Source organism: Panulirus ornatus, chromosome 17, assembly GCF_036320965.1.
Source record: "Panulirus ornatus isolate Po-2019 chromosome 17, ASM3632096v1, whole genome shotgun sequence".
Taxonomy (NCBI): domain Eukaryota; kingdom Metazoa; phylum Arthropoda; class Malacostraca; order Decapoda; family Palinuridae; genus Panulirus; species Panulirus ornatus.
Genome location: NC_092240.1, coordinates 35398642 through 35412556, shown reverse-complemented (window position 1 = coordinate 35412556; position 13915 = coordinate 35398642). Strand labels below are relative to the sequence as shown.

Below are 13915 nucleotides of genomic sequence, written 5' to 3'. Positions count from 1 at the left end.
GAATGCAAAGGAAAAGAATTGTTTAGTGGTAGAGTGGAAGAAACATAATACTGAGGTGGTTTGGGCATTTGGAAAGAATGCAAGGTGGTAAGTTTACAGGGAAAGTTTGTGATAGTACAATTAAAATGTTTTGCTTTGAGAGGAAGAAGAAGGCCACCTGTGACTTAGGGAAAAAGAGCAGAAGAATACTGGAGGGAGAGAAATGGTTAAGAATGCATGGATTGGTGTTTGCAAGGTAGGCATGTAAGGACAGGGATAAGTGGACACTCTTTGGCTGTGGTCTTCCCTTGTGATGAGAGTTCCTAGAGGGAATGGGCTTTAAAGATATGATAGATAGAAATATAAATCAGATTTTTCATAGATATATCGATATGCATGTAAACTGACTTGGTTAGGTCAAATAAGGCCAAACTACTTCAGAATCATAATTCATGTCTTATGTCTTATAAACCATAGCTCTTAAATTAGGTGAAAAATTAGTAAAAGATGCTTCGATTTACCTAGAGATTTATGTATAATGGCATATTTTTTGTTGTATGAACTGAAGCAAATATTTGCTTTGAAGAATGTATGTGAGAAATACTTAGAAAAGCAAATGGATTTGTATGTAGCATTTATGGATCTGGAGAAGGCATATGATAGAGTTGATAGAGATGCTCTGTGGAAGGTATTAAGAATATATGGTGTGGGAGGAAAGTTGTTAGAAGCAGTGAAAAGTTTTTATCGAGGATGTAAGGCATGTGTACGTGTAGGAAGAGAGGAAAGTGATTGGTTCTCAGTGAATGTAGGTTTGCGGCAGGGGTGTGTGATGTCTCCATGGTTGTTTAATTTGTTTATGGATGGGGTTGTTAGGGAGGTAAATGCAAGAGTTTTGGAAAGAGGGGCAAGTATGAAGTCAGTTGGGGATGAGAGAGCTTGGGAAGTGAGTCAGTTGTTGTTCGCTGATGATACAGCGCTGGTGGCTGATTCATGTGAGAAACTGCAGAAGCTGGTGACTGAGTTTGGTAAAGTGTGTGGAAGAAGAAAGTTAAGAGTAAATGTGAATAAGAGCAAGGTTATTAGGTACAGTAGGGTTGAGGGTCAAGTCAATTGGGAGGTGAGTTTGAATGGAGAAAAACTGGAGGAAGTGAAGTGTTTTAGATATCTGGGAGTGGATCTGGCAGCGGATGGAACCATGGAAGCGGAAGTGGATCATAGGGTGGGGGAGGGGGCGAAAATTCTGGGGGCCTTGAAGAATGTGTGGAAGTCGAGAACATTATCTTGGAAAGCAAAAATGGGTATGTTTGAAGGAATAGTGGTTCCAACAATGTTGTATGGTTGCGAGGCGTGGGCTATGGATAGAGTTGTGCGCAGGAGGATGGATGTGCTGGAAATGAGATGTTTGAGGACAATGTGTGGTGTGAGGTGGTTTGATCGAGTGAGTAACGTAAGGGTAAGAGAGATGTGTGGAAATAAAAAGAGCGTGGTTGAGAGAGCAGAAGAGGGTGTTTTGAAGTGGTTTGGGCACATGGAGAGGATGAGTGAGGAAAGATTGACCAAGAGGATATATGTGTCGGAGGTGGAGGGAGCAAGGAGAAGAGGGAGACCAAATTGGAGGTGGAAAGATGGAGTGGAAAAGATTTTGTGTGATCGGGGCCTGAACATGCAGGAGGGTGAAAGGAGGGCAAGGAATAGAGTGAATTGGAGCGATGTGGTATACCGGGGTTGACGTGCTGTCAGTGGATTGAATCAAGGCATGTGAAGCGTCTGGGGTAAACCATGGAAAGCTGTGTAGGTATGTATATTTGCGTGTGTGGACGTATGTATATACGTGTGTATGGGGGGGGTTGGGCCATTTCTTTCGTCTGTTTCCTTGCGCTACCTCGCAAACGCGGGAGACAGCGACAAAGTATAAAAAAAAAAAAAAAAAAATGAACTGAAGCAAGGGATTATACACATAGCATTGTATGAACAGTCAAGGCAAACTATTTTGTTTGCTTCCATCTGCACTAACCTTTTCCTTTTTTCAAGCTCTGGGGTGGTAAGGCTTGGTATTTTTGTCCTTGAACTGTTCTTCACATTGCCTTATTGACAACCTCATCTCTAATGATATAGAACTCCCACACCCCCAGGTGTTAGTACAGGCAATTTCTGTCCATCACTTCATGGACTGAGAGAACTGACAGTTACCAAGGAAGAGGGAAAAGTTGTTTGATGGCTGTGGAGCAAAGTTGCTTTAAGTAGAAAAAAATGAATGTTTCAATGACCATAGTGTCTTCATGTAGGAAAGGGTGAAAAGCTAGTGCTGGAACTTAGCACATAAGAAGAGTTATGTATAATGTACATCATTTCATCTTCTCCAGTATGCTTCCAATACATCTGCATCACATATCCAAATCTCCAATACAGTGATTGTCTGTGGTGATACTTATAATAATGAAGAAATTAAGTCAATCTCTAACAGTATTCCAACAGTCATCCAGTGTTTCGATTCTAAATTGCCAGAAGTCCAATAGTCCATTGCATCCTCAGCAGTATATTTGTGTTGTTCTAGCAACTCAGCATCTCTTCAGCTTAGCTCCCCATTTGCAAGTTTATCTTGACCCTGCATGTTGTTATGAATCCTACTGGGAAAGACCGTCAATTATATTTATTATGCACACTGGATAACGCTATCTTAACGTCATGGAATGAAAGCAAACACCAGGGTTAAATCTACATATAATACAGGAAATAAGAATACAAGATAACAAAGCACATTAATCGGGTACAAACACTTTTGTTGACACTTAACATTCAATATTCCTCATTCTACATTCCAGGTAAGATTTCAGACCAGATCTCTTTCCTTTATGACAAGTTAACTATGAAAGCATGATACAAGACACTTATTCGTTGGGTAATTCTGTGACATGTTATGATACATTGTTGCACTCAGACCTGACATGAATCAGTATATGTTACAATCTAGGGCAGTGGTGGCTGTGGGGTTCGAGACAAAGAAAGCCTTTGTTACCTCTCTGGACACGGGTCTGCTGAAGGAATCGGCTCCTAGACTGTCGTCTAAGCCTTTCATCTGAAGGAACAGCCATGTGGGAACAGCTAGCCATACCTTGACCCACCACCTATGTCTACAATAGGCTGGAATGACCACAAATGCCCTTGATTGGTCAAAAGACTAACTGTCACACCCTCATCCTGACGTGATTGGCTGAAGGAGGCCTAAGGTCCGGCCCTCATACTCTCCAGTGGCCCAGCCCTGCATCTCTGATAACACAACCAGGATGGGTGGGTGAACTTTCCCAGGCATGACCTCATGGCTGACCCTAGGTCACTTGACCATGGGCCCTGAGAAGTAATTAGCAGGTTGGTTGCAGATACACTGCTAATCTTGGCCACCTGACTTGAGGGGTGTGAGATCACAGGTACATGTGGGACAGGTCAAGGAATCTCTTGGGGCCTCCCAGGTCACCACATGGCTTACCTAAGCATACAAATCTCTATCATAAACACAACGAACATGCAGGTTCGTGATAATGAATGCACAGGTTCATAACAATGTACATTTCATGATTGGCTGCTGTCCCATTTTATTATTCTATTTATTAGAAAAAGATATAAGTACAGATGAAATAACCTTATCCAGAAATCCTTAACAGGTAAGGGATTAACAATCCCTTACCTGGTAAAGGCTAAAGAATCTTTATCACTAAACTGAACAGTACCACATCATTCTTATATTCCAGTTGATTGGTCTGAGTGATATTATTTAACATATCACTTTTCACTTTTTTCTTCTTTTTTTTTTCCAGATCACCATGCACATATATTGCATCATTGGCTGCTGTCCCAATTTATTTTTCATGTTATTAGAAAAAGATATAGATACAAATGAAATAACCTTATTCACAATTCAGTAAAAGGTCTGAGGGATTGTTAAGGGCCAAAGAATGTTTATCAATAACCTTAACTATTGTTAAACTTACCATTTATCATGATCCTTTTTATATTCCAGTTGACTGGGCTGAGTGAAATTATTTGGCATATTACTTTTCACCAATCATTTTTTTTTTCCCCCAGATCACAAGAAAACCAAAAGCCAAACAGAAAGATTACGCAAAGTAATAAAGAAAAATGTTTACAAGAAAATGGTGTACCACAGTGAAGATCGCCATGGAGAATACCGTGAGATGGATATATATAGAAAAGAGGGAGACTCTCTTCTAAAGGAGAATCAGATTGTAGAGGAAGAAGGGACAGCTTTGGAAGAAAATAGTACAAATAATCAGGTTAGTAATAATTGGAATGATTTAGGTTGTGCAATTCCATTTTCCTGTTGTCTTTCCTTCCCTTGTTCCATTTTTCCAGTGTCTTTCATTCCTTAGTTTTCCATTTTCCCGTTGTCTTTCCTTAATTTTTTTATCTGTCCCCAAGTGGGTCAGCTGGAAAGTCACCATGACTTTTTAGATTTGCTTATGAATGGGATGGTGAGGGAGGTAAATGCAAGGTTCATGCAGAGAGGGGCAGGTATGCAGGCTGTAGGGGGGTAAGGGGAGCCTGGGATGTTAGTCATTTGTTGTTTGCTGATGACACAGCACTGGTGGCAGAGTCTACTGAGAAACTGCAGATGGTGTCAGAGTTTAGGAGAGTGTGTGAAAGGAGGAAGGTCAGAGAAGTTTTAAAAATGAGTAAAGTTATTAGGTTTAACAGTGCAGAGAGACAGGTTAGTTGGGCGTGTGAGTTAGAATGGAGAAAACTTGGAGGAAGTGGGATGGGTAGATACCTTGGAGAGGACATGACAGCAAATGGAAAACCATGTAAGCAGAAGTGAGTTGTAGGGTGGGTGAGGTGTGAAGGTTCTGAGAGAATTGAGGAATGCCTAGAGGAGGTTGCAGTCTTAGAGGGTGAAAATGGATATGTTTGAAGGCATAGTAGTTCCAAAGATGTTGTATTAATGTGAGAATGTATGGAGGAGGATGCAAGTGTTGGAAAATAAACGTTTGAAGTCAATATGTGTGTGAGGAGGGTTGATTGAAAAAGTAATGATAAGGTAAGAGAGAGGTATGGTAAAAGAAGAGTATGGTTGAAAGAGTTGAAAAGGGTATGCTGAAATAGTCTTAGGCATATGGAGACAATGAGTAAGGAGATGCTAACAAAGGGGATGTGTGTGTCAGAAGCAAAATTGAAGATGGAAAGATGTAAAAGAGTTTTTGAGTGCTTGGGGCCTGGAGGGTGAAAGGTGTGCACAAGTGAAAGTGAAATGGTGTGATGTGGCATATATGTCCTGTTAGTGGATTCAACCAGGTCACATGGAGTAGCTGAGGGAAACCACAGAAAGGTCTTTTGGGCCAGGTTGCGGATAGGTAGCTGTGGTTCCAGTGCATTGTACATGACGGCTAAAGATTGGATCTGAGCAAACGAGGCCTTTCTTTGTTTGTTCATGGCACTGCCTTGCAAACATGGGAAACAGCAAATAAGTATGAAAAAGAAGAGAAGGTCTATGATATATACAGATGGCTGATATTATAGAAAGGAATAACTTTATTGGGATTCAGCAAAAGTTGCTTGTGTACTGGCTGGTCTGGACCAGGGCACCACAGTAACTTTGTTAACTATTTGTAATTACATATTTGTACCATATGGAGAGGGAGTTTTATACTCTAAGGGCCCCATCTTTTTGGCATTCTCTGCTATCATACAGCATCTTAGATTTATGTATGCTGTTTGCATTAACCATGTCCTCAGTCATTTTGTTCCATTCTTCTACCATTTTTATACTATAAAAGTATATGTTCATATCTTTTTTAATAAGTTTCTTGCTTAATTTCAGTTATGTCTTCTAATTGCTCTATCTTAACATCTCTCAAAGAACTGTCCAGTCAGTGCATTATTGTATTTGTATATTTACACACAGTTACAGATTCTGCATTGTTTGTTCTTATTTTCTGAATAATTTTTTCCTATTGGTGTTTGTATTCCAGTCGTTTTTCTTCTTTTGACTTTAGAATAGAGTGTGAAATTTCAGTTGGTACATGAATTTTATACACTTCTCTATTATCAGACATTATGATTATCACTGTGTTGATGAATGGGGCTGGTAGGCATCTTATTCATCATTACCCTTGTAGTGGTATCACAGGTATTTCTGTCATCTTCAGAGATGTAGGCTCTCAGCATTTCCTTTAATTCCTTATTTTTGAAGGCACATTCCATCACTGTACAATTTTCATCGATAAGCTGACATACTGCAGTAAATGCAACTATGGTGTTGTGCAATTTATCCCTTCTGATGACGGCACTTCCTGGAAGGACATTAAGAAGCAGCCTAGAAATTTGAATATTTGAAAAGAAAAAAAAAGCAGAAATCCTGTGTAGCACAGAAGTGACAATAACAGTAGTTGTGACTGATTTGCTTATATGCAATGAAAACAGCAAATGGGTTTATTAAGTTAGTCATTCATACACAATATATGGATTATGGGATTAATTTTTATATCATACCTTGATAATATCACACCATGATAAGTGCTCTTGACCCCTTGAAAGGCCCATTACCTGATATATCCATTCACTGCAGGTGGGATGTATATGTTATTGATTCTTGAATTAGCCACCTCTGTACCAAGGTGAAACTTGTTAATTTATTTATTATACTTAATCGCTGTTTCCCGTGTCAGTAAGGTAGCACAAGTAAACAGAAGAAAAATGGCCCAACCACTCATTTATTTATATTTATTTATTATACTTTGTTACTGTGTCCCACATTAGCGAGGTAGCGCAAGGAAACAGACGAAAGAATGGCCCAACCCACCCACTACACTTGTATATACATACACGTCCATACACACACATATAAATACCTATACATGTCAACGTATACATTATTTATTCTTTTATTTATCTTGCTTTGTCACTGTCTCCCATGTTAGCGAGGTAACGCAAGGAAACAGACAAAAGGACGGCCCAACCCACCCACATACACATGCATATACACACATGTCCACACACGCCAATGTACATACCTATACATCTCAATGTATGCATATATATACACACACAGACATATACATATATACACATGTACACAATTCATACTTTCTGCCTTTATTTATTCCCATCGCCACCCCGCCACACATGAAATAAAAAAACCCTCCCCCGTCCTGTGTGCGAGGTAGCGCTAGGAAAAGACAACAAAGGCCACATTTGTTCACACTCAGTCTCTAGCAGTCATGTAATAATGCACCGAAACCACAGCTCCCTTTCCACATCCAGATGCTTCACATGCCCTGGTTCAATCCATTGACAGCACGTCTACCCCTGTATACCACATTGTTCCAATTCACTCTATTCCTTGCACGCCTGTCACCCTCCTGCATGTTCAGGCCCCAATCACTCAAAATCTTTTTCACTCCATCTTTCCACCTCCAGTTTGGTCTCCCACTTCTCCTCGTTCCCTCCACCTCTGACATATCCTCTTGGTCAATCTTTCCTCATTCATTCTCTCCATGTGACCAAACCATTTCAAAACACCCTCTTCTGCTCTCTCAACCACACTCTTTTTATTACCACACATCTCTCTTACCCTATTATTACTTACTCGATTAAACCATCTCACACCACATATTGTCCTCAAACATCTCATTTCCAGCACATCCAGCAACTCTATCTATGGCCCACGCCTCGCAACCATATAACATTGTTAGAACCACTATTCCTTCAAACATACCCATTTTTGTTTTCCGAGATAATGTTCTTGACTTCCACACATTCTTCAACGCTCCCAGAACTTTCGCCCCCTCCCCCACCCTATGATTCACTTCCGCTCCCATGGTTCCATCCGCTGCCAGATCCACTCCCAGATATCTAAAACACTTCACTTCCTCCAGTTTTTCTCCGTTCAAACTTACCTCCCAATTGACTTGACCCTCAACCCTACTGTACCTAATATCCTTGCTCTTATTCACATTCACTCTCAGCTTTCTTCTTTCTCACACTTTACCAAACTCAGTCACCAGCTTCTGCAGTTTCTTACATGAATCAGCCACCAGCGCTGTATCATCAGTGAACAACAACTGACTCACTTCCCAAGCTCTCTCATCCACAACAGACTGCATACTTGCCCCTCTTTCCAAAACTCTTGCATTCACCTCCCTAACAACCCCATCCATAAACAAATTAAACAACCATGGAGACATCACACACCCCTGCCGCAAACCTACATTCACTGAGAACCAATCACTTTCCTCTCTTCCTACACGTACACATGCCTTACATCCTCTATAAAAACTTTTCACTGCTTCTAACAACTTGCCTCCCACACCATATATTCTTAATACCTTCCACAGAGCATCTCTATCAACTTTATCATATGCCTTCTCCAGATCCATAAATGCTACATACAAATCCATTTGCTTTTCTAAGTATTTCTCACATACATTCTTCAAAGCAAACACCTGATCCACACATCCTCTACCACTTCTGAAACCACACTGCTCTTCCCCAATCTGATGCTCTGTACATGCCTTCACCATCTCAATCAATACCCTCCCTTATAATTTCCCAGGAATACTCAACAAACTTATACCTCTGTAATTTGAGCACTCACTCTTATCCCCTTTGCCTTTGTCCAATGGCATTATGCAAGCATTCCGCCAATCCTCAGGCATCTCACCATGAATCATACATACATTGGATAACCTTACCAACCAGTCAACAATACAGTCACCCCGTTTTTTAATAGATTCCACTGCAATACCATCCAAAGCCGCTGCCTTGCCGGCTTTCATCTTCCGCAAAGCTTTTACTACCTCTTCTCTGTTTACCAAATCATTTTCCCTAACCCTCTCACTTTGCACACCACCTCAACCAAAATACCCTATATCTGCCACTCTATCATCAAACACATTCAACAAACCTTCAAAATACTCACTCCATCTCCTTCTCACATCACCACTACTTGTTTCCACCTCCCCATTAGCCCCCTTCACTGAAGTTCCCATTTGTTCCCTTGTCTTACGCACTCTATTTACCTCCCTCCAAAACATCTTTTAATTCTCCCTAAAATTTAATGATACTCTCTCACCCCAACTCTCATTTGCCCTCTTTTTCACCTCTTGCACCTTTCTCTTGACCTCCTGCCTCTTTCCTTTATACATCTCCCAGTCATTTGCATTATTTCCCTGCAAAAATCATCTAAATGCCTCTCTCTTCTCTTTCACTAATAATCTTACTTCTTCATCCCACCACTCACTACCCTTTTTAATCTGCCCACCTCCCAAGCTTCTCATGCCACAAGCATCTTTTGCGAAAGCCATCACTGCTTCCCTTAATACATCCCATTCCTCTCCCACTCCCCTTACGTCCTTTGTTCTCACCTTTTTCCATTCTGTATTCAGTCTCTCCTGGTACTTCCTCACACAAGTCTCTTCCCAAGCTCACTTACTCTCACCACCCTCTTCACCCCAACATTCTCTATTTTTTTCTGAAAACCTCTACAAATCTTTTTCCATGGGGAAAATGAAACACGAAAAGTTCCCAAGTGCACTTTCGTGTAATAATCACATCATCAGGGGAGACACAAGAGAGAAATATAACAGTCAGTTGATATACATCGAAGAGACAAAGCTAGGACACCATTTGGTAAACATGTGATTGTCCAAAACATACAACGAGTGTTCATAAACTTATCATTTTACAAATCTTATCAACACTAAAGTTATCTAATTTGTATAGACCATCACTAATATTAAGATTATAATTCTTTGTGTATTTGATAATAGAAGATGCAATGATATTTCTCTTGGTAATAGAGTTAATAACTGAGATGGCATTACTCCAGTCAATACAATGATCATAGTTTTTAACATGATTAAACAAGGCATTTTATTCTTGTCCCGTTCTTATACTATATTTATGTTGCTTAAGTCTAACAGAAAGATCCTTACCAGTCTGACCAACATATAATTTATCACAGTTTCCACAAGGCACTTTATAGATACAACCAAGAGAATTTTCTGGTGAATTCCTGATTAAGATATTCTTTATAGTATTATTGTTGCTAAAGGCAACATTTACATTAAAGGATTTAAGCAACATGGGAAGCAAAGTGAAATTATTATTAAAAGGGAGAACTAAAAGATTCTTGGTGTCAATGGGAGGTTTGGGTTCTACGCTATAAAATGATTTCTTTGCTAACTTAAGGGATTTATCAATGAAAGATCTAGGGTACTTTAACTTAGATCCAATATAATATATCATCTCAAACTCATCATCAATAAACTCTGGACTGCAAATACGTAATGCCCTAAGGAACATAGATTGAAATGATGATATTTTAACTCTGTCATGTTGAGATGAATAATAATGGATACATGAGCATACATTGGTGGGTTTTCTGTATATGCTAAACTTAAACTTGTTTTCTTGTCTATGGATCATGCAATCTAAAAACGGTAACATACCATTATTTTCATTTTCTACAGTAAATTTGATGGAAGGTACAAAATTGTTAAGTAAGGGGAGAAATATTTGTAAATTTTCATTTAACACAAAGAACATCATCTACATACCTAAACCAAATTGCATTAGAAGGTAAGATATCCTTTAGTAATTTTGTTTCAAAAAATTCCATAGCAAAATTACTTAGTACAGGTGAAAGAGGGTTACCCATTGATATACCAAATTTTTGAGCATAATAATCTCCATTGAATTGAAATACACTGTCTTGTATACACAATTTTATCAGTTCAATGAAGTTAGACTTTGAAACAGGTAAATGAATATCATCCAAGACATCAAATGAATATTCTAAAAGGTCATCAACTGGAACTTTACTGAAAAGTGAGGAAACATCAAAGCTAACTAGTTTGAAATCAAAATTGATATTGATATTGTTTAGCTTGTTGACTAAATCTACATTGTTCATGATATTAGAATTTGATACCTTACCTACTTAAGGGCTTAATAAAGAAACTAACCATTTTGACAATTTGTATGTGATAGAGCCTACTGAACTCACTATAGGTCTTGCTGGAAAATTCTGTTTATGTGTTTTGATAAGTCCATACATATATTGCAGTGAAGGGGACAAAGATGACAAACTTTTGATAAGAGAATCATTACCTTTCAACAACAACTTCATTTCTTTATTGAAGTGAGAATTAACTGCTTCTAAGGGATTTTTACTAAGTTTAGAATATGTTGTGTTATCATTTAGAAGGTCATTCATTTTTGATAAATAGTTACTTTTTTCTAAAATCACAACAGTGTTAGCCTTATCTGCTTTAGTAATATGTATATCCTTGTCTTTTTTTAAGGTGTTAATAGCTCTTATGAATCTTTTAGGGCAATTAGCTTCCACTGGTTTTGACAGACTGGCATACACTAAACCCTTACAGATATTAATATCATCATTACTTAAATTACTGTATTTTTCTAAATTACAGAAAGACTTTGTGACATCAACACAGCTGGCTTCCCTGTTAGAACACACAAAACTTAAACCATAGCCTAAGGCACACAAGGAAATTTTATCTAGTTGTTTATTAGACAGGTTTACCACAAAAGATGGGTTTGTGTTCTTGGTCCAGTCGCTGTTTTCAATAAGATGGTCCAACTTACGATTTAGTGACACATCCACACATCCTCTACCACTTCTGAAACTACACTGCTCTTCCCCAATCTGATGCTTTGTACATGCCTTATCCCTCTCAGTCAATATATTTATTTTTATTTATTTATTTATTTTACTTTGTCGCTGTCTCCTGCGTTAGCGAGGTAGCGCAAGGAAACAGACGAAAGAATGGCCCAACCCGCCCATATACACATGTATATACATACATGTCCACACACGCACAAAATACATACCTATAAATCTCAATGTACACATATATATAGACACACAGACATATACATATATACACATGTACATAATTCATACTGTCTGCCTTTAATTGTTCCCATCGCCACCCCGCCACACATGGAATAACAACCCCCTCCCCCCTCATGTGTGCGAGGTAGCGCTAGGAAAAACACCAAAGGCCCCATTCGTTCACACTCAGTCTCTAGCTGTCATGTAATAATGCACCGAAACCACAGCTCCCTTTCCACATCCAGGCCCCACACACTTTCCATAGTTTACCCCAGACGCTTCACATGCCCTGGTTCAATCCATTGACAGCACACGACCCCGGTATACCACATCGTTCCAATTCACTCTATTCCTTGCACGCCTTTCACCCTCCTGCATGTTCAGGCCCCAATCACTCAAAATCTTTTTCACTCCATCTTTCCACCTCCAATTTGGTCTCCCACTTCTCCTCGTTCCCTCCACCTCTGACACATATATCCTCTTGGTCAGTCTTTCCCCACTCATTCTCTCCATGTGACCAAACCATTTCAAAACACCCTCTTCTGCTCTCTCAACCACACTCTTTTTATTTCTCACATCTCTCTCACCCTTACATTACTTACTCGATCAAACCACCTCACACCACATATTGTCCTCAAACATCTCATCTCCAGCACATCCACCCTCCTGCGCACAACTCTATCCATAGCCCACGCCTCGCAACCATACAACATTGTTGGAACCACTATTCCTTCAAACATACCCATTTTTGCTTTCCGAGATAATGTTCTCGACTTCCAAACATTCTTCAAGGCTCCCAGAATTTTCGCCCCCTCCCCCACCCTATGATTCACTTCTGCTTCCATGGTTCCATCCGCTGCCAGATCCACTCCCAGATATCTAAAACACTTCACTTCCTCCAGCTTTTCTCCATTCAAACTTACCTCCCAATTGACTTGACCCTCAACCCTACTGTACCTAATAACCTTGCTCTTATTCACATTTACTCTTAACTTTCTTCTTTCACACACTTTACCAAACTCAGTCACCAGCTTCTGCAGTTTCTTACATGAATCAGCCACCAGCGCTGTATCATCAGTGAACAACAACTGACTCACTTCCCAAGCTCTCTCATCCACAACAGACTGCATACTTGCCCCTCTTTCCAAAACTCTTGCATTCACCTCCCTAACAACCCCATCCATAAACAAATTAAACAACCATGGAGACATCACACACCCCTGCCGCAAACCTACATTCACTGAGAACCAATCACTTTCCTCTCTTCCTACACGTACACATGCCTTACATCCTCTATAAAAACTTTTCACTGCTTCTAACAACTTGCCTCCCACACCATATATTCTTAATACTTTCCACAGAGCATCTCTATCAACTCTATCATATGCCTTCTCCAGATCCATAAATGCTACATACAAATCCATTTGTTTTTCTAAGTATTTCTTGCATACATTCTTCAAAGCAAAGACCTGATCCACACATCCATATACCACTTCTGAAACCACACTGCTCTTCCCCAATCTGATGCTCTGTATATGCCTTCACCCTCTCAATCAATACCCTCCCATATAATTTACCAGGAATACTCAACAAACTTATACCTCTGTAATTTGAACACTCACTCTTATCCCCTTTGCCTTTGTACAATGACACTATGCAAGCATTCCGCCAATCCTCAGGCACCTCACCATGAATCATACATACATTAAATAACCTTACCAACCAGTCAACAATACAGTCACCCCCTTTTTTAATAAATTCCACTGCAATGCCATCCAGACCTACCGCTTTGCCGGCTTTCATCTTCCGTAAAGCTTTTACTACCTCTTCTCTATTTACCAAATCATTTTCCCTAACCCTCTCACTTTGCACACCATCTCGACCAAGACACCCCACATCTGCCACTCTATCATCAAACACATTCAACAAACCTTCAAAATACTCACTCCATCTCCCTCTCACATTACCACTACTTGTTTTCACATCCCCATTTGCCCCCTTGACTGAAGTTACCATTTGCTCCCATGTCTTACACACTTTATTTACCTCCTTCCAAAACATCTTTTT

The 13915-nt window shown here is 39.6% G+C and overlaps 1 protein-coding gene across 2 annotated transcripts in view; it reads left to right on the top strand.

The window, feature by feature from the left end:
- The window catches only part of LOC139754679 (uncharacterized), a 327464-nt gene that overhangs the window by 207073 nt on the left and 106476 nt on the right, over nt 1-13915 (top strand). For both annotated transcript variants that reach the window (XM_071672228.1, XM_071672229.1), the window contains one exon: nt 4060-4268. In XM_071672228.1, coding sequence (XP_071528329.1) covers nt 4060-4268 — 209 coding nt within the window. The remainder of the gene's footprint in view (nt 1-4059; nt 4269-13915) is intronic.